The 18,432-nt window shown below is 45.6% G+C and overlaps 1 protein-coding gene across 5 annotated transcripts in view; it reads right to left on the bottom strand.

Moving 5' to 3' along the window:
- The window catches only part of LIMCH1 (LIM and calponin homology domains 1), a 319,011-nt gene extending 308,811 nt beyond the window's left edge, over positions 1–10,200 (bottom strand). For all 5 annotated transcript variants that reach the window (XM_032400265.1, XM_032400257.1, XM_032400260.1 and 2 more), the window contains exon 1: positions 10,018–10,200. In XM_032400265.1, the coding sequence (XP_032256156.1) occupies positions 10,018–10,113 (96 nt within the window). In that variant the 5' untranslated portion in view covers positions 10,114–10,200. The remainder of the gene's footprint in view (positions 1–10,017) is intronic.
- Between the last annotated feature and the right edge of the window lie 8,232 nt (positions 10,201–18,432).

The raw sequence follows: 18,432 nt of genomic DNA, 5'->3' as shown, positions 1-18,432 counted from the left end.
CAACTAATCTTCGACAAAGCAGGAAAGAATGTCCAATGGAAAAAAGACAGTCTCTTCAACAAATAGTGTTGGGAAAATTGGACAGCCACATGTAAAAGAATGAAAGTGGACCATTTCCTTACACCACACACAAAAATATACTCAAAATGGATGAAAGACCTAAATATGAGACAGGAATCCATCAAAATCCTAGAAGAGAACATAGGCAGCAACATCTGTGACCTCGGCCATAGCAACGTTTTTGGATATCTTGTAAGTTGAAGTACTCTGATCTCTCTTTCATACTAAGAGGTGGGAATTATCTGCACCCCCACAACAGGTAAGAGAGAAGAAACTGACTGCTTTGAGGTAGGAGCAAAAAAGGTGAGAGTCCCAGGTGAAAATGCTGGGGGGGGCATGTTTATTTAAAGAACAGAGATGTTTGCTCTCCAACTCTGCAGACAGGAACTGTGAGCCCCACACCAGTCCAACCTGAGGGGAAAGTTGGCCTCTTAAGTCATTCCTTCAACTGATATCACCTGCCTAAGAGCCAACAGTGAAATCACTTTCCAAGCGTCCAATCACTGACTATCTCCAGGCAACCACCGGGTAAACTGCTTTTTTTAATCAGTCTTTAAAAAAAAAAAAAACAACTTTGCTTCCTGTCAGGGCAGCAACAGAGTCTATTTTCTCTGCCATGGCAGAGTCCAAGTGCCAATCAGGCCATTGTAGCTGAGCACAGGCTCCCTGAGAAACCTTTCGGGCAATGGGTAATGTAGCCATGGGGCTCCAGTGGGGAGCAGACTGAGGAGGAATGGGGACAATGACTAAGTCCCAGTCCTTGGCCACAAGAGCCCTGGGGTTTACCAAAGGGGGGCAGATCCCACCCAACAATATATTCGTTACAATGATATATGACAACGTTTCTAACAGAGGTGGATACTAAATGCCAGGTTTGCACAGAGGAGGAGGGATTAATGGGCTTAGAGGAATCAGGGAGTCTGCTTCAGAGGCAGACATATTTAAGCTCTGTCTGGAAAGGATCTGTCCCTGGAGAAGTGGAGAAAGGACATCCCAGGGTCCCCTTAGCTCAACAGCCATTTTCCCATTTCTTCCAAGGAATAGAACCCAGAGTATGACCTGAGGACACTGAAGCCTCCCCTGCAACTAGGAGTGGCCATGTTATTGAAAATCTAGGCAATAAAACATAAGCAGAAGTATCGGGAAAAATTTTCTAGAAGGTGTCTTATGTAGTCTTTGTTTTTTATTCCTCCATCCTACTTTCTTGAAAGATGATGTGATGATGAGTCTCTAGCAGCCATGTTGAACCATGAGGAAGGGGGGTATAGGGGTGATGGGTTCAAGTGCTGAAAGAAACCAAAGTCACAGACCTCCAGAGTTTACAACTTCTGGGGTTCCCAAATGGCACATGACTTTATTAGCTTATAAAGTCCCTCCTTTTAGAGGCATCTGGGGCAAGTTCCCAAATTAGAGGACATCTATAGGTCATCACCCAAAGTCTTATACAAAATCGCTCTGCTCACTCACTGAAAGGCAGGCAGGCTTCTTGCAAGCCTCTTACCTCGGAGTGGAGTACAGCTTCTATAGCCCCTATTTTGTATAAGAATTTTAATCCCAGGGGCGACTGGGTGGCTCAGTTGGTTAAGCATCTGCCTTTGGCCCAGGGCCCTGGGATCGAGCCCTGCGTCAGGCTCCCTGCTCAGCGGGGAGTCTGTTTTTCCCTCTCCCTCTCCCTCTGCTGCTTCCCCTGCTTGTGCTCACTCTCTCTCTGTCAAATGAATAAATAAAATCTTAAAAAAAAAAAAAAAAGAATTTTAATCCCAGAGTCCATGCTCAAAAAATAAATCCCAAGATCCTCTCTGCCATTTCTCCTAGAAGAGGAGGTCTTGATTTATCTGTGCCTGGGTCCTAAGAGGGGCAGTGGATCATGATGCAAACCCTACTCTGAGTGGCTTGCAAGAATATTCAAGAACTTCTGACTCAGCCCCTTTCCCTGCCCCCTCCCACCCACATACACACACCTTCAATACATCTGGAGAACTTTAACGGTGTTCCTATTCTACCTTTTTTTAAAAGCATAATCATAATAAAACCTGTGTTGTATGTACATGCAAGCCCTTGTCTCAATAAATCTGCATCCATCTAATTCTCCGGCTCAGCACCCTTCAATGGTCTTAGCTTAAATACTACTTTCACTGAGTCCTTGTCTGCCTCAAGTACTTTTCTCTTAAGCCCCCCATTCTTTGTCTTCATAGTACGTATCCCAATTTGTAATTGCGTATTTTAGTTTAAGCTCCCACACATACACACATACGACATTGTGCACTTCATGTGGGTGGGAATTAGGTTTCTGTTGTTCACCATCTAACCCTGGTTGTCAGCACTATGCCTGGCACATTGTTGGGGCTTAGTAACTACTTTCCAGGAAACAGATTTTTTAATTTGTTTAAAACACGTTCACACATTAATGTTTATTTTCACTGTATGCTTATTTTTAGTGTTTACACTGAAGTGAACTTACAAATGAGTGATAACCAAGTGTCCCAAATAATTATTTTCATATTTTAAACAATTCGGCTGAGCCTCTTCTAGCCTTCCTTCAGTTTCCCATTAGAAGAAGATAATGGTTTGAGTGTCATTCTTTTTAAATGTTTATCAGGGAAGGAAAAGAGAGCTGTGTACTCAGCACAATAAATAAAACTTCAATCCCTTGGTAAGAAAAATCAGGCTGAGGATTTTTTTATAACAGTATTGGGTCATGGAAATAAAAATGCCACAAGCCTTTGCCCTTGACATTTACTTTAAAAAAACAAGTGCAGGTCTATTCTTACATAGCCTCCTAATGGGCTATTTAGGGATAGGTGGGTGGGGTAGGTCTCTAAATTCTATGGTTGACCAGGTGGCCAAGCTGCATCCTGTACTAGCTACAGCATGGTAACTATCACAGAATGCAGAGCAGTGGAAACATGGAGCTTTCTCAGCCTAACCAATACTTTGTTCTTAAGGTCCCATCATAGATACAAGGATGCAGTTCTGCTGACAACATAAGTTTAGTGGGGAAAGATATCCACCAAGATATTCCTTAGGTGCAGGTCACAAGACTATGTCACCTCATTTTTTCTCCCTATGTTAAAGATAATTCCCTGAGATACAACGGCCATCCCATCAGGGTTAGCTTCATGAGGACATCTCTTTGGGAGTGTTGTTTTCAACACTGCAAACATGGAATTTTACCACAGCAGAACTGAACTGCATGACATCATTCTTCCTTGCAGAAAGAGATAGAACATCTCCTCATGTCCCAGGCAGAAGTTTTTCCAATATTTTGTCACTTTTTTAAGGACTATTTTTTTTTCCTGTATCATCTAGTAACCCTCTAATTTAGACTATTTTTATATTTCTCAATCACTTAAAAACAAAGTTCTTTTATCCTTTCCTTTCCTCATTTGACTGCACTGAAGTCATCCTTTTTCCTACCCAACTCTCCACCCCAAAGAGATGGTATCTGATACCTTTCTTTTGCTTCAAATGTAAACACACACACATACTTAGGAACAAATGAGGGGAAATATTATAAAATTTTTTGCACATTTTTCTGAACCACCGAAGAGTAAACTGGGCTTAAAAAGAAAATCTAGGGGCGCCTTGGTGACTCTGTCAGTGACGTGACTGACTCTTGGTTCTGGCTCAGGTCATGATCTCGAGGTCGTGGGATCGAGCCCTGCACCAGGCTCTGTGCTCAGCGGGGAGTACGCTTCAGATTCTCTCTCTCTCTCTCTCTCTCTCTCATAAATAAATAAATAAATAAATAAATAAATAAATAAATAAGATATTTTTTAAAAAAGAAAGAAAGAAAATCTAGTTCCAGTGAGAGCTGTTTTGTCAACTAGTGTTAACTGATTCAGTTCTCAACCATGAAAATAAAGGCCCAAATGATTAAGGTTAGACTGGAAGGTAGGTAACTGGGATGCCGAGTACAAGCCAAGATTCCCAGAAGTCACAGAGCTGCTTTGTTCTGACCCTTCAGTTCTTTAGGATGGGACGTGGATACCTGCAGGAGAGACTGCCAATCTCCTCTCTTGGAAGGACATGCCTCTTGGCTGAACTCAACAACAAAACTGTTCCCAGGTGAGATCTTGGCCAGACGGGAACACTCTCAGGTGAAGGTGAAGGAGCTGCGGTAAAGGCCTCAGACAGATGCACCAACGGCGCTTAAACACATCAGCGCGGAGAAGAGACACCGCTTCGCACCCATATTTGAAAGAGACAAGCCCTGGGGAATGGTCTAGGGACTCACACCTTTCGAAACCCACAACAGGGGAAGCCTCTGCAGTCAGAGAAATAGGAAGCTCAGTCCTTACCGGAGTTTTTACACCTGGTCCTAATGTGGGAAGAAATATAAGGGATCAGATAACAAGGGCTGCAAAGTCAGACAGCCTGGATTTAAATCCTGACTCTAACAAGTACTCACTGACTCGGTGACTCTAGGGGGGTTTCCTAATTCCTGAAAGCCCCAATTTCCTCAACTATAGATTTGGGGTATCTAACAATGTATATATTCATAAAAGTTAAGAAAGTGTGCTTTAATTAAGTCCTAGTTCTGCCACTTACTTGAAAGTTTGGACAAGATACTTAATTTCTCAGGGCCTCAATTTTCTCATCTGTAAATGGGGATAATAGTAGTAGTACTTATTTATAAGGGATTCATTCAGACATAGACTTCTTAGCCCAGTGCCTGGCACACAGTAAGCACTCAATAAATATCAGCTTTTATCATCATGAGCATCGGTTTCATTACCATCATTATCATTACCATGTGACTCCTAACTACACTCTTAAATTTCAGAATGGTTCAGAGCAGAAAGAGAAGCTGCCAGGCCAATTTCCAGGAGCTGCCTGGTCCCACCTAGCACTGACTGCCACCCACGGAATCACGGCCAGATGTCTGCATCATGGCTCCATTGTCATCCCTCGGCGGAGAGCAGAGGGCCAAGAAATCCAGTTGCTGGGGACACAGGCCCCACCCTGCCCCTTCTTGGTGGCCAGAGCTCAGTCTCGCATTCGGAGCTGGCTCACTACAAACTCGGTTTCCAGGGAGATGCTGGGGCAAGAAGTGCCGGCTCCTCCTCCCATTCCGTTTCCCTCTTCCCCAAATCTGTGGGACCGCACTGTTCTCCTACCACGTGACCGCATTGTGTCATAGCGGCTCTTGTATACAAACAGGCCAGATTATTTAAATGTCCTTGTGAGAAAGATGCTGCCTGCTCTGATTTACATATCTATTCAGACCACTACTCCTTTCCATGGTCCAGCCAGAAAAGGTTTTCTCCCTCTTCCTCAGCTCCCCGCGCGATGCTGGAGAGGCACATGCCCACTTACATCTCCGTGGTACTGAAAACACGTAAGAATCATCAAGTCCCCCCAGAGCTGGAGAATTTGAATGACTAACTTATGGCACATGTTCACTCGTCATGACATTGCAAATATCGTATGTTACCTGACACTAAATGCTAGGTTCTCAAAGACTACTCACAAATTTTCCCTATTGCCAAACAATACAACATCCGTTCAGCCTTGGAGAGCGAAGGTACCCTCGGTGCTTTTAATCTTCAAAATCAGGTCCCAGTTGAATAAGAAAACAATTCTATATGGGCAAGTGGAAATGACCCAAAATGATTAACTGATCCCTCCCGGCACAACTCCCCACTCATGTGAAATATGGATTAGGTCACAAATAAGATTATATTCAGCACCAAGCCCCAGAGGCATGCTATGATTAAGGTTAAAGAGTCCAGAGACTTCTCACGTTGAGAAGCAAGGCTAAGTTGGGTTGAAATTTCCAACCCCTCCCCAAAGGCCTGGCAACCTGTTCCAAATCACAACTGAAACTAAGTTGAAGGGACATCTGTTTCTCCAGAAAGTGTTTGGCACTGCAGAGAAGAACTACAGATTAGAACAGATAAATATTGTTGTGGGCAGAGAGGCGGGGGGGGAGGGGGCAGTGGTTACCAAGAAAATTAGAATCATCTACCCACTAACAAACTCCTGTAACTCAATAGATATCATCAAGGGAAAAGGAAAGGAAGGAAGGAAGAGAAGGAGGAGGAAGGGAAATAAAGGGGGGAATTATTCTTTTTCCTAGCAGTAGCAGATACAACTTTAGTGAACAAAACACTGCTACATTTGAGATGAATATTCAGACAGCCACTATTTGTATAATGACTTAATGCTGGATCGTCAGCAAGAGGAGAGGCATTGAGCGCTCTGCTTGGAGTTCAGTAACAAAGACTCTACAGTAAACGTAAATATTCAACATAATATTGAGGAATCATTTTCTAAGCCTTAATGGACTGGACCACCAGGATCATTTTATAAGTAGATATTACTGGTTTTGCTCTGACCCCTAAATCTCTTTTAATGCAAGGTAACATAGCATCTACTTAAACTTCTAGGCCAGGTATCTGAAGCTCATAAGGTAAGATAATGGAATGAGATGAGTAGGTAATTGAATTATATTTTTTTACAGTTAGAAACTTAGGGTTCTGAAGATTTTCTTTCCCAACAGCTGTAGGAACAACAGTAATAATGGCAATCACAGGGGTGTTAATGATGATAGTGGTGATGGTGGTAAGAATAGCAGTAGTGTTGTTAATGGTAATAATGCCAACCATTATCACTTAGACAGCACTTCCTAAATACTGGGGACTCTTCTGAGCATTTAAAATATACTAACTTATTTAACTCTCGCAGCACTCCTAGAGGTAGGTAAGCTATTCTTGGTGCCCGTGTTTTACACATGCTTTCAACAGTATCTTTGTGATTTTTGTTGTTGTTAACGACTAGAGCTAGCTTTCAAAGAAAACAATTTAGAACCAAAAGGGGAGGAAACGCAGCCCGGCCAAGGTCACCCAGCTAGAAGGCAACAGACCCAGGATTCAAACCCAGGCTGCCCCGCTCCAAAGTCTGAATCCCTGTGCAGTCCTTACTGCCCCTTTGTTTAGGAAGGCCTTCTAGAAGAGGAATGTGGAAGGAAGTTAGGCCCCTGCCTGCTGGTGGCCACAATTAATACTGGAAGTTCGCTGTTTCCTTTAGGAGTCTCCTGAACCCACATTAAGACATGCAGCCTGCTTCTGCAGCTATTTAAAAAAAAAAAAAAAAAAAAAAGTTCTGTGTTACTGAGCTGCTCCCACATGGTCTGTGACCTCCATTTGGGCTCTCACCTTTGCCAGCCAAGGCAGAAGCTGGGAGTGGGCTGAGGTGGGAATATCAGTGCCCAGGCCCACGTTTCCTGCCAGTCGCACCCCCCTCCCCTAGCCAAGGCTGAGAAATTCCTCACTAACAAGTGATCTCCGGGAGCTTGTTCCTTGAGCCGTTATTAAGAATGAATCTTTTCGGGCCAACCCATGACTCAAGGAAGACCAAGGGCTGAGGAGGAAAGACAAGCTGCAAAGTTTGTTTATTAACCTGCTGCACCCAAGGGAACATTTTTCTGAAAGGGTGAAATTCCTGACTACTCAAAGGGGTGGGGGGGGAGGGAGCCTGTGGGAAATTTAATCACCGACGGAACAAAAGTGAAAAACAAAGCCCTTCCAATGAGGATGTTGCCGAAGACAATGGGGCCCCTAAAGGAGATGCAATTGTCTCGAGATAACAATCCACCCAGGAATTCAGCTCGCTCTAAGTACTACAGTATTGCTATATTAGCCGCGGAATCTTTGTTCACCGGGCAACTGCGCGCAAAACCATCTGTTAAGGCTCCCGGGTCTCCCCGGTTTGCAGACGCGGCATTTACATTTCAAGAGGGACCTCCGGGAAGGAAAAAGGGAGGTCACTATCTCTCCCGGGAGCAAATACCTTTTTATACAGCCTGGGAGGGGAAGCTCTCCTTTCCCAGAAACCAAACTCCGCAACTGAAAGGAGATAGGCCGCTTCAATAATGCACGCGCAGAGCAGAGCGCCAAGGCCGCCCCGTCCTAAAGCCACGCACGCCCCACGGTTTTCGCATTCTCAAACGGGCATACCTGCAAGGTATCACGAATAATGCCAGGCCGTCTATAGCACCTAATGGGGGCTCTACTTTCTTAAGGAAGCCCTTCTTCTTCTTTTTTTTTTTAAACCAGTGGAACCAGGACAAAAGCTGATACCCTGTACTGCATAATATCTAGCCTAATACATCCCACCACTTAAAAACAGACTGTGGGCCCCTGGGCTGAAGGAGATGTTTTAGATCTTGATCTAGGTGGGGGTTGTCATTGTACATATACATATAAGAACATTCATGGAGATGTGCGCTTAAGATTTGTGCACTTTCCTGCATGTAATTTATAGGACAACCCATTTTCTAAGTAGACTATATTAATGTTACAATTAAGGATATTGAGGATAAACCACTTGCCTTCAAGAATTGCAAGATTGCTGGGCTCTGATATCCTCCCCTCACCTACTATCCACATCCAAAATCTCTCCTGAGAATTTTAAAGTTCAAGAACATGAAAAATACAGCTCTCCAACTCTCAACTAAGCCGGTGAATACAAACGTCTCCTGTGTGTCCTGTGAGCCTGAGTATGCAGCACAGAGAGCACCTGTCAGACCCCAAGCCTTTCCGGCCACAAATCAAAAATTAAAAGCCAAGGTCTTTTTCTCGTCTGGTCATGAGCCATCAAATTATGAGAGATATGATTGGGGCTTTTATCAACAGAGCCTCAAGTTTGGTCTTCTGTTTCTTTCACCCTATTTTTAAATAGATGTTTCTAAACTCTGCCAAACACTCTTGCTTGGAGCAGGTTAACCCTGGGAAGGGCAGGCCTCTTGCAGGAGCATTAGAGCCCCAGTAAGTGAGGGTGGTTTCTGCAGGCAACTCAGCAGGTTCAAATCTGTTCCATCCTAGGCTCTGTTACCTCTGAAGCATCCTGAGAACGGGGGTGGGGGGGGAAGGGTGTCACCAAGTGACAGCCTGAGTACTAACAGGCTTCACCATTGCTGGGCCAATGACTTAACGGTGCATTTCTTCCTCTGAACTATGGGCAAGGAGGGCTGCCTGTCCCTGAGGAAAAGGGTCAAATTCGCCTTCCGCTAAGCCTCAAGAAAGGCCCTCTGGGCGAAATAGAGGCTCCTGCACGGATCACAGGGGGTCACCTTTCCCCCCTCGCGCCCTCCAAGCGTCCTGATCCCCGGCAGACGCGTCATTTGGGGAGCGCAGAACCACCAAGCTGCATCTATCTACAGATAGACATCGAGAATCAGGATCACCCAGCGAGCGCTTCCTGGACTGAGCCGAGAGCTCCAGTGATTTCCCTGGCCTGCCACCGAGTCATTTAAGAAGTGAAATATGCCAGCGGGGCCGGGGATCCGGCACCTGGGAGCCCGCCCCGCCGCCTCCGCCATGGAGTGGGGGCTGCCAATGGCTGGGCAGCGGCTATGCGGATGGCGCGCTCGCAGGTGGGTCTTGCAGGCTCCCCGGCCCTGTGCGCTGGGCCAGCCTCACACCTGACCCGCTGCCAGGAATACAGCCAGAAGCTCTGGTGGGTACGCGCTTCCGTGGAGACACTGCCAACTCCGCTCGGGAGGAGCTGGGGGGGGGGGTGTCAAAAGGCGGAAGGTAGGACGGGGAGCAGGACCCCCCCAAATGCGGTGTCCGCGGCACTCTGGGTCTCGCGCTTCCTGCGCCTTTGCGGCGCTTCTGCGGGCACTGCGCTTCCCTTGGCCCCGCGTGGAAGCGGCGGGAGCTGAGATTTGCGCGGCTGGCGAGCAGGAGGGATGCAGGAGCAGGAGAGCGCTTCGTGCCCCCCACGCGCACTGCGAGACTGCGGCGTCCCTCACTCCCGCCCACCCTCGCCCGAGACCCGCGCCAGGGCGCCAGGGCATCGCAGCTCGCCCGACGAGGCCCGGGCGGGTGACTCGGAGCAGCTGGCAAAAGAAAGTGGGGGGGGGAGGCGAGGCTGGACCTGTCGTCCGTGTGCGCGGGTCGGTGGCTTCGGGCGCCCCTGCAAGGCCTCCCTCCAGCCGGGGGCACCTACCTCGATCCACTTCTGCGCCTCCGAAAAAGCAGGCTCGGGGGGCGGCTCCGGCTGCAGAGGCTGAAGAGCTTCCAGACCCAGAGCGGGACAAGCCATTTGCGAAGCCCCGCGTGCACTCGAGCGCTGGGCCGCCGGGATGAGCACGGCCGCCGCCGCCACCGCCGCCGCCGCAGGAGCGCGCTCCCCGCCCCTTCCCGCCCGCCCGCTCGCTCTCCCCTCCCCTGCCCGCCCCGCCCCCGCCCGGCGCAGGTCTCGGAGGAGAGCGGCGCGCCGCCGGAGGACGCCGCGGCAACTGTTCCCTGCGCCGCCCGGTCTCCGCCGCGCCTCGAGTCCCGGCGGGAGCGAGCGTGGAGGCGCCGGGAGCTCCCTCTCTCCCCACTTTCTCTGGCCGCTCCGTATCCCCCCCCCGGGGGGGGAGGATCTCAGCTACCGACTAAAAATAACCGCGAGCGAGCACTGGGTGTCTCCCTCCCTGCCCGCAGCGGGGCCTGGACAGGGACTCGGCCAGCCGCCCCGCACGTCCCCGCGCCGGGCCCGCTGCGGACGGGCGAGCGGGTCGGCCGGCACCTGGGAGACGCGCGCACACCGCGGCGTACACAGCCCCGGGGGAGCCGGCGGGGCCGCAGCGGGGCCTCGCCGCACCTGCCGGCCTCCCGGCCGCAGAACTGTGGGCAAGAGGTGCAGGCCTCGGCCCCGGCGCCAGGCAGTGTTCAGTCACCCGATCCTTTTGTAAGAAAAAAAGAAAAACCACCCTTATAAGCCTTTTTCTCTTCAAGCTATGTATGACCCAGTCCTTTGATTCATTCAACCCATATTTACAGCGCGCCTGCTATACATCCGGCCCTGAGGTTGGCGCTGGGGACCTGGAGATGAAAAAAGAAAGAAAAATAGAAAACTCCAGAGTCTATGCCCTCAAGAGAACTACATTCTAGAGGGGATGGCAGGGGCGGGCAGACAATAAACATATAAAACAAAAGAAGGTGATTGTGGAGAGTCATGTATGTTAAGAAGATAAAAGAGAAAATAAACTATGACCTGGGAAGAGAGAGTGGTCGCTAACTTCCGATTACCTCTCCACCCCTCTCCTGGGAGGTGGATCTGATCTGTGCCGTCCAGGCTCCGTGAATGGGAAGCAGGCAGGAGGTCAAGGGGGATGGAGGAGAGGGAGGTGGGGTATTTATGCTGCCCCTTACTGCAGAAGTCTAGCAGACTGGCTGCCGCACCAATCCTCTGAGGCCTACAGCTCTGCCTGGGGCCTGTCCTTGGGTTCTCTGAAGTTCTCAGTCTCTTCTTGTCCCAACCTATTGCCTCAGGCCAGGTGGTGGTAAAGGCCTCCCCATCTTATTGTGGTTTCCCCTCCCTGCCCACTTCCTCCTAATGGTGTCCTAATAAACTCTCAGCCACTCTCCTTGAGCATGCCTCCTGTTTTGCTTGGGAGCCCAATTTGATGATCACGGAAGGTTTTTCTGACAAGGCGGGGTGATGTGATGACATGAATGGGAGAGACGTTAACCACGCAGCAATCCGGGGAAGTATTTCCAGATGCGTACAAAGGCCTTGAGAGAGGAACCCACAAAGGCTAGCATGCATGACTGGAGTGTGGTAAGGAAGGAACCAGGTGGGAATGACAACACGGGGGAGGCCTGGGGCTAGGCCAGGCCTGAGGCGGGGAAGGGGGCGCCGCAGGCCTCGGCTGGGGTTTAGTGCATGGGCATCCACTGGTGAGCCCAGGGCTGGCACCTAAGAGCTCAGTGCTCTCGGCTAACTTAAAGCAAATGGATTCACATTTTAGAACGGCTGATGGCAAGAGGGGTTGGACAGAGCAGGAAGTCCGTGGGTGCCTCCGCAGCAAAGTCTCTGTTCCCTGTTCAGAGTCCAAGGTTAGCTTTTGCCCAATTCTGCTGCTTTAATAGGGGAACAGAACAAAAAGCAGGCCTGAAATTCCACCATTAGCAGCTTTGGAGTCAGACAGCTTTCAGTTTATTTACTTTTACGACACTTACATGGCACTTGCATTGTGCCAGGCACTGCTCTGAGTGCATTACAGATCATTGACTAACTCATTCCCTATTCCAGCCTGGTAACATAGACTATTATCAACCCCTTAAGGAACTGAGAGAAGGAAGGGGGAGGAGGGTCCCCACGGCTGCTGAGCACTGAAGCCCGGATTCAAGCCCAGACAGCCTGGCGCCAGATCTGCCCTTAGCCACGCACCGCGCTGCCTTGCCAGCCCCGGTCCAGACGCTCCTGCTTACAGTTTGTGCCTCAGTTTCCTCATCTCAAATGAGGTTGAGATGGCAACCTTTCAGCAGATCCACTGTGAGGAGAAAACAGGATTTCTGAATGTGAAAGACCCACGTTGGGGCTGGCAAATAGGGCTCAGTCTAAGCCAGCTGAGCATCCCTTCCCTCTTGCTTTCCAAAAAGGAGGGTGGGGAGAAATTACAAAGAAGAGTAAAGAAGACAAGCTGAAGAAAAGGGCTAATGAAATATTGTCAGAGGATGACCTTGTCTCCATAAAGAAACATGGCAAAGTCAATAATTCACACACGGACTCCAGCACACGATCGGAAGACACCCCTTTGGGCAGGTTCCCCTGCAGGGAGCAACTAGGAGGAGGGGAAGCCGGCTGACCCAAATGTTTGAAAATGTTTTCATGAAGGTGAAATCTACCCTATCTGTAAAATATCTGTTATTGAAACTGGCATTCAAACTAAAACATTTTTTTCTTTCAGTGAAAATACTTTTCAAGTCTTTTAAGGTTTATAATCACAAAATAATACCTACTTTTCCCGAACTCTATTACCAATAAGAAATCCACATAGATTACCAAAGACCCAAAGACTCACAACCATAATGGCGTTAAAACCTAGTGCCATTATCAAGAACATCTACAAATTATTGTTAAGCACCTACTTTCTGTGCTAGCATCAGTGGAATCCACAAAGGGACAGAGACTTTTTTCTTTAGCAGCTAATAATTTTGTTAATGACACAACATTTTCATTTCTGTATAATGTAAATCTCAAATATAAAAGTATCATGCGTCCATTGGAGGAAATTTGAAAAAATTCTAATGAAGAAACCAAATCCAGAAGAAATGCCACAATTCAAAGATCATCACTATTTGGATGGTCTGAAGCAACATTTGGGTTGGAAAAAAATAATCATAAGACAAGGAACTCTAGGATAAATGCCAAATGAAGGATATAGTGTATTCAAAGAGCATGGATTTTTTTAGTGACAGATTGATTGAGATATCATTCACATACTGTTTTTTAGTATATTCACTGAATTGTGCAATAATCACCACAATTAATTTTGGAACATTTTGATTTCCCGTCGTCCTCCATAGTCTTTAGCTGTCATCCCCCAAACTTCCCATGCCCCTGCGCCCTGGCAAACACTAATCTCCTTTCTGTCATTATAAATTTGCCTCTTCTGGGCATTTCATATAAATGAGATCATACAATATGTGGTCCTTTGTGTATTGTTTTTCTCACTTAGCCTAATGTTTTCAAGGTTCATCCATGTGGCTGCATGTATCAGTACTTTATTCCTTTCCATGGGCAAATAATATGCCATTGTATGGGTACACCACATTTTGTATATCCATTCATCAGTTGATAGACATTTGGGTTGTTTTCACTTTTCAGTTATTGTGAACAATACTGCAATAAACATTCCTGTACAAGTTTTTATGTGGACCCATGTTTTCATTTGTCTTGCTAAATGCTAAATGGAATCACTGGGTCATACAATAATTCTATATTTATTTATTCTTTTATTTTTTTAAAGATTTCGTTCACCTATTTGAGACAGCAAGGGAGAGAGAGCCCAAGCAAGGGGAGTGGGAGAGGGAGAAGCAGACTCCCCACTGAGCATGGAGCCCGATGCGGGACAGGATCCCAGGACCCCGAGATCATGACCTGAGCCGAAGGCGGACTCCCGATCCGACTGAGCCACCCAGGCACCCCAATAACTCTGTATTTAACCTTTTGATAAACTATCAGACCATTTTTCCAAAATGGCTGCACCATTTACCATTCCCACCAGCAGGGTAGAAGGGTTCCAATTTCTCCGCCTCCTTGTTAACACTTGCTATTTTCTGATTTTTTTATTATAGCTATCTTAGTGGATGTGAAGTGGTATCTCATTGTGGTTTTAATTTGTATTTCCCTTTCACGTACAATTGGCCGTTTGCACATTTTCTTGGGAGAAATGTCTATTCATGGGGCGCCTGAGTGGCTCAGTCGTTAAGCGCCTGCCTTCGGCTCAGGTCATGATGTCCTGGGATCGAGCCCCGCAGCAGGCTCCCTGCTCTGCGGGAAGCCTGCTTCTCCCTCTCCCACTCCCTCTGCTTGTGTTCCCTCTTTCGCTGTGTCTCTCTCTGTCAAATAAATAAATAAAATCTTAAAAAAAAAAAAAAGAAACGTCTATTCATATCTTTGTTCATTTTTTAATTGAGTCGTTTGTCTTTTTATCATTGAGTTATAAGAGTTTTTTATACATTCTAGATAGGAGTCCCTTATCAGATATATAATTTGCAAATGTTTTCTTCCATCCTATGTGTTGACTTTTCACTTTTTTTTTTAAGATTTTATTTATTTATTTGACAGAGAGAGACACAGCGAGAGAGGGAACACAAGCAGGGGGAGTGGGAGAGGGAGAAGCAGGCCTCCCGCGGAGCAGGGAGCCCGATGCGGGGCTCCATCCCAGGACCCTGGGATCATGACCTGAGCCGACGGCAGACGCTTAACAACTGAGCCACCCAGGCGCCCCGACTTTTCACTTTTTTGATGCTGTCCTTTGAAGCAGAAAAGCTTTTAATTTTGATGAAGTCTAAGATATCAATTTTTTCTTTTGTTGCTTGTGCTTTGGGTGTCATATCTAAGAAAGCATTGCCTCATCCAGGGTCATGAAGATTGATGCCTATGTTTCTTCTAACAGTCTTACAGTTGTCCCTCTTACATTTCGATCTTTAGTCCGTTTTTAGTTATTTTTTGTAAAAGCATGGGTTTTGAGGTCACACAAATTAGGTGTGATAGTCTGGGTCTTCTGAGAAGCAGACACCAAGATGGAGTTAAACGTGCAAGGATTTTATTGGGGACGTGACTTTGAGAGAAAATGCTGAGGAAGCAGTCAGAGCACAATGCAAGTCTGTCCTCAAGCAAAGAGAAGGAAGGAAGGTCAGGCAGAGTGTCATCTAAGGCTGCCGTTCACTCTGAGAAAGGTTTGGCGAGGAGGTCTGTGAGCCAGTCCCCCGCCAGAGGAGTCCCGGGTCTTCCAGGAAAAGCCTGCCTTAGTATGCCTGCCACATTTAGTAACTGGCTGCGAGCAGCCCAGTGGAAAGCCGGGCTCAATGGAGACATGGCAATGGACTTCAGAGCACAGCAGCGGGGGCCTTTGGTCACTTAAGCTCCCCAAAGGGCACATTTTACAGTTGCTACACTCAAGTTTGAATCCAGCCCTGTCACTCATTATGTTACATGAGTGAAAATGTTATTTAGCCTTTCTGGGTTTTCGGTTTTATCGATAAAGCATCGGCTTCCTTGCCTGCCACTTAGAAATCAGTGGATAATAATAACTTTGATGACATCGTGTATTAAAATATGTATATCTATTAATATATAAAACGAGGTAAATCAATTGGACAAAGATTAAGTCTAAATTTCACCGTGTAAAATAGTTTGGAGACTAATGGTTGGTGGTAAATAAGGTAACTAAATCTCTCATTCCCCAAAGTCTGACTTAACTGTCACCTTTCTGGCCACTTCCTTAGCAACCAAGTCAAAATTAGTCACCTCTCTTTTTGTCTTCCCATAATGTGGTGGGTTCTCCACACAGCAAAGTAGGTATGGAAATCTTTAAGGAGGGTTCCGAAAAACACTCTCAATTTGTCATTGCTTTGATTTTTAAAGCCGTTTAAAAAGAATGTGACTGTTTCATTGACTGTGCAGAAGCTTTTTATATGTTGGCTAACTGGACATAATAATAATCAAAAAAAGAATGCGAATAACAATTTCAATTTCCCAGACTATGACTGACTGAATAACTTCCCTGCTACACAACTCCTAGAAAGGCCACACAAAATAAATAAAATATTCTTTACATGAAGAGCCAAGCTCAAAAGAGACTAACAGAGATTCCCCAGGAGGCAAAATGGAAAGGAAAGATAAAACTAGAGCAGTAAATCCATGATTTGACCCTTGGCCATCCCATGGAGAGACATAATGCACAGTGGCTGCTAGACTCAGAAACCTAGGGCTAGGGCTATAGTACTGGAAGTTCAGGGCCTGTGCCTGTGTCACATGGAGAATGCAACTGAGCCGTAATGCACACATACATGTACACGCACGCACACACATGCACACGTACATGCACGTATACACACTAATCCCACAGAGAGAGACTGGACCAGAAAATATTCCACCACCACAGAGGGAGACGATAAGGACGTTTCTTTGTCTTGACCTCAGCTCTGGGTTGGGAGATATGGGTGAACCTCCCTTGAGAATGTGTAAACAAAAGCCTAATCCTCTTTATAGACAACATACCCACGATCCAAGGCCCCTCAAGCTAAAAAAGTAACTTATGATTTGGTCTAGGGCCTCTTGGGCTCCTAGAAGAAGTGAATGTAAAATCCCTTTGGAAGAAAATGCCTTCCATCTAAGCCTCATGGGACTCTCACAGATAAACCCTAATGAAGATCAGTTTTCAATTTAAAAGTACAAAATGCATGCAGAAACCATGTAATCTAAACAAAATTCAAGAGGCACGACAAAGAACCCAATTAGGTTTCCCAGAAATTCATTTAATAGGGCTATCAGTAGAGGTTATAAAATAAATTTTTAAGTGATTAAAGACATAGGATAATGAATCCAAACAGAAGAAAGTAACAAGACACAGTAAAAAGGACACACAGATATGAACAAGTATGAGAAGAACAACTAGAAAATTATAGTCATAAATTTAAAACACAAAGGATGGGGTAAAGTATAGGTTAGACACAAGCGAAGAGAAAATTTGTGAACTGGAAAACAGATCTTTGGAAATTATATGGAATGAAGCAGAGAAAAATAAGAAAAAGTACTAAAGAATGGTTAAGAAAATACAAATTTCCCACAAAATAATCACTAGGAATTATAGAAGAAGAGAATGGAGAAAATGAGGAGAGGTGACATTTCAAAAGATAATGGCTAGAATTTTTTTTAGAATTAATGAAATGCATGAATCATTAGATTCAGAAAGCATAATAAGTCCAGAAAAAAAAAAAAAATATATATATATATATATATGAGACATTATTTAATGGCAATGAGAAATACTGGGATAGCTGCTTCTTTATACCTCCACCATAGCACATATAATACTGTACTGTGGTTAAATGTACAGTAAGAATCAGTCCTTTCCTTTGAGACTGGCACTGCCATGGCTTAGCACCAAGTAAGTGCCGAATGGATGGATGGATAGATGGATGGATGGAAGGATGGATGGATGGATGGATGGATGGATGGATGGATGGATGGATGGATTGATGGATGGATGGATGGATGGATGGATGGATGGATGGATGGATGGAAGGATGGATGGATGGATGGAAGGATGGATGGATGGATGAGTGAATGACAATGGCCAATTGTGACCTAGAACAAATAGGTTGAGCCAATCTATCATGAAAGTCAAATACACTTCTGACATATTCATTTTTAGTCTTTTTAATTTTTCAACTGCATTTGTCTCACAAAATTTTAAGAAGATTTTGTAAGAAAATGCAAGTAAAAACACTTTTGAACTATTGATCTTCTGGGTAGTGAGAAACTCCTTAAAATCTGAAAAGTCGTGTCATTCATCAAGTCTACAAATGTTCATTTCTTTCAAAGTTTACTCCCTTCCATTTTCTTTCTTCTGGGACTCCTGTTTGTTGGAATTGTTCCTCTCCCTGGTTCCCTATGTCTCATTTTTTTCTCTCAGATTTTTCATCTCTTTGTCTTTCTCCTTGATATTCTGGGCAACTTCCTCAACCTGAGTTTCTAGTCTTTCTGTTGAATTTTTAATTTTAGTAACTCTAAGTTTATCACTAAGAGTTTGCTCGTGTTGAGTATTGCTTTTTCTTAGCAAAATATTCTTGTTTAATGGATATATTAATTTCTTAAACCTGAGTATATTAGAAATTTTCATTGTTTTGAGGTGATGGAAATGTTTTGCATCTTCATGGATGCTGGTGATACAGTCATATAAATAGGTAAAAATTTAATAATCTGTACATTTAAGATCTGTGCATTTTACTCTCTGTGAATTCTTCTCTAAAAACTGACTTTGCTGTTATGGGGGAATGAGAACAAGGGTAGATCTAGGTTTTACTGGGCCTGAAGCTTCTACAAATTACAAATACAAAAATGGGTTTGAATGTGAAT

This window comes from Phoca vitulina, unplaced genomic scaffold (genome assembly GCF_004348235.1).
Source record: "Phoca vitulina isolate PV1807 unplaced genomic scaffold, GSC_HSeal_1.0 scaffold3, whole genome shotgun sequence".
Taxonomy (NCBI): domain Eukaryota; kingdom Metazoa; phylum Chordata; class Mammalia; order Carnivora; family Phocidae; genus Phoca; species Phoca vitulina.
This window is presented reverse-complemented; position numbering and strand designations above follow the sequence as displayed.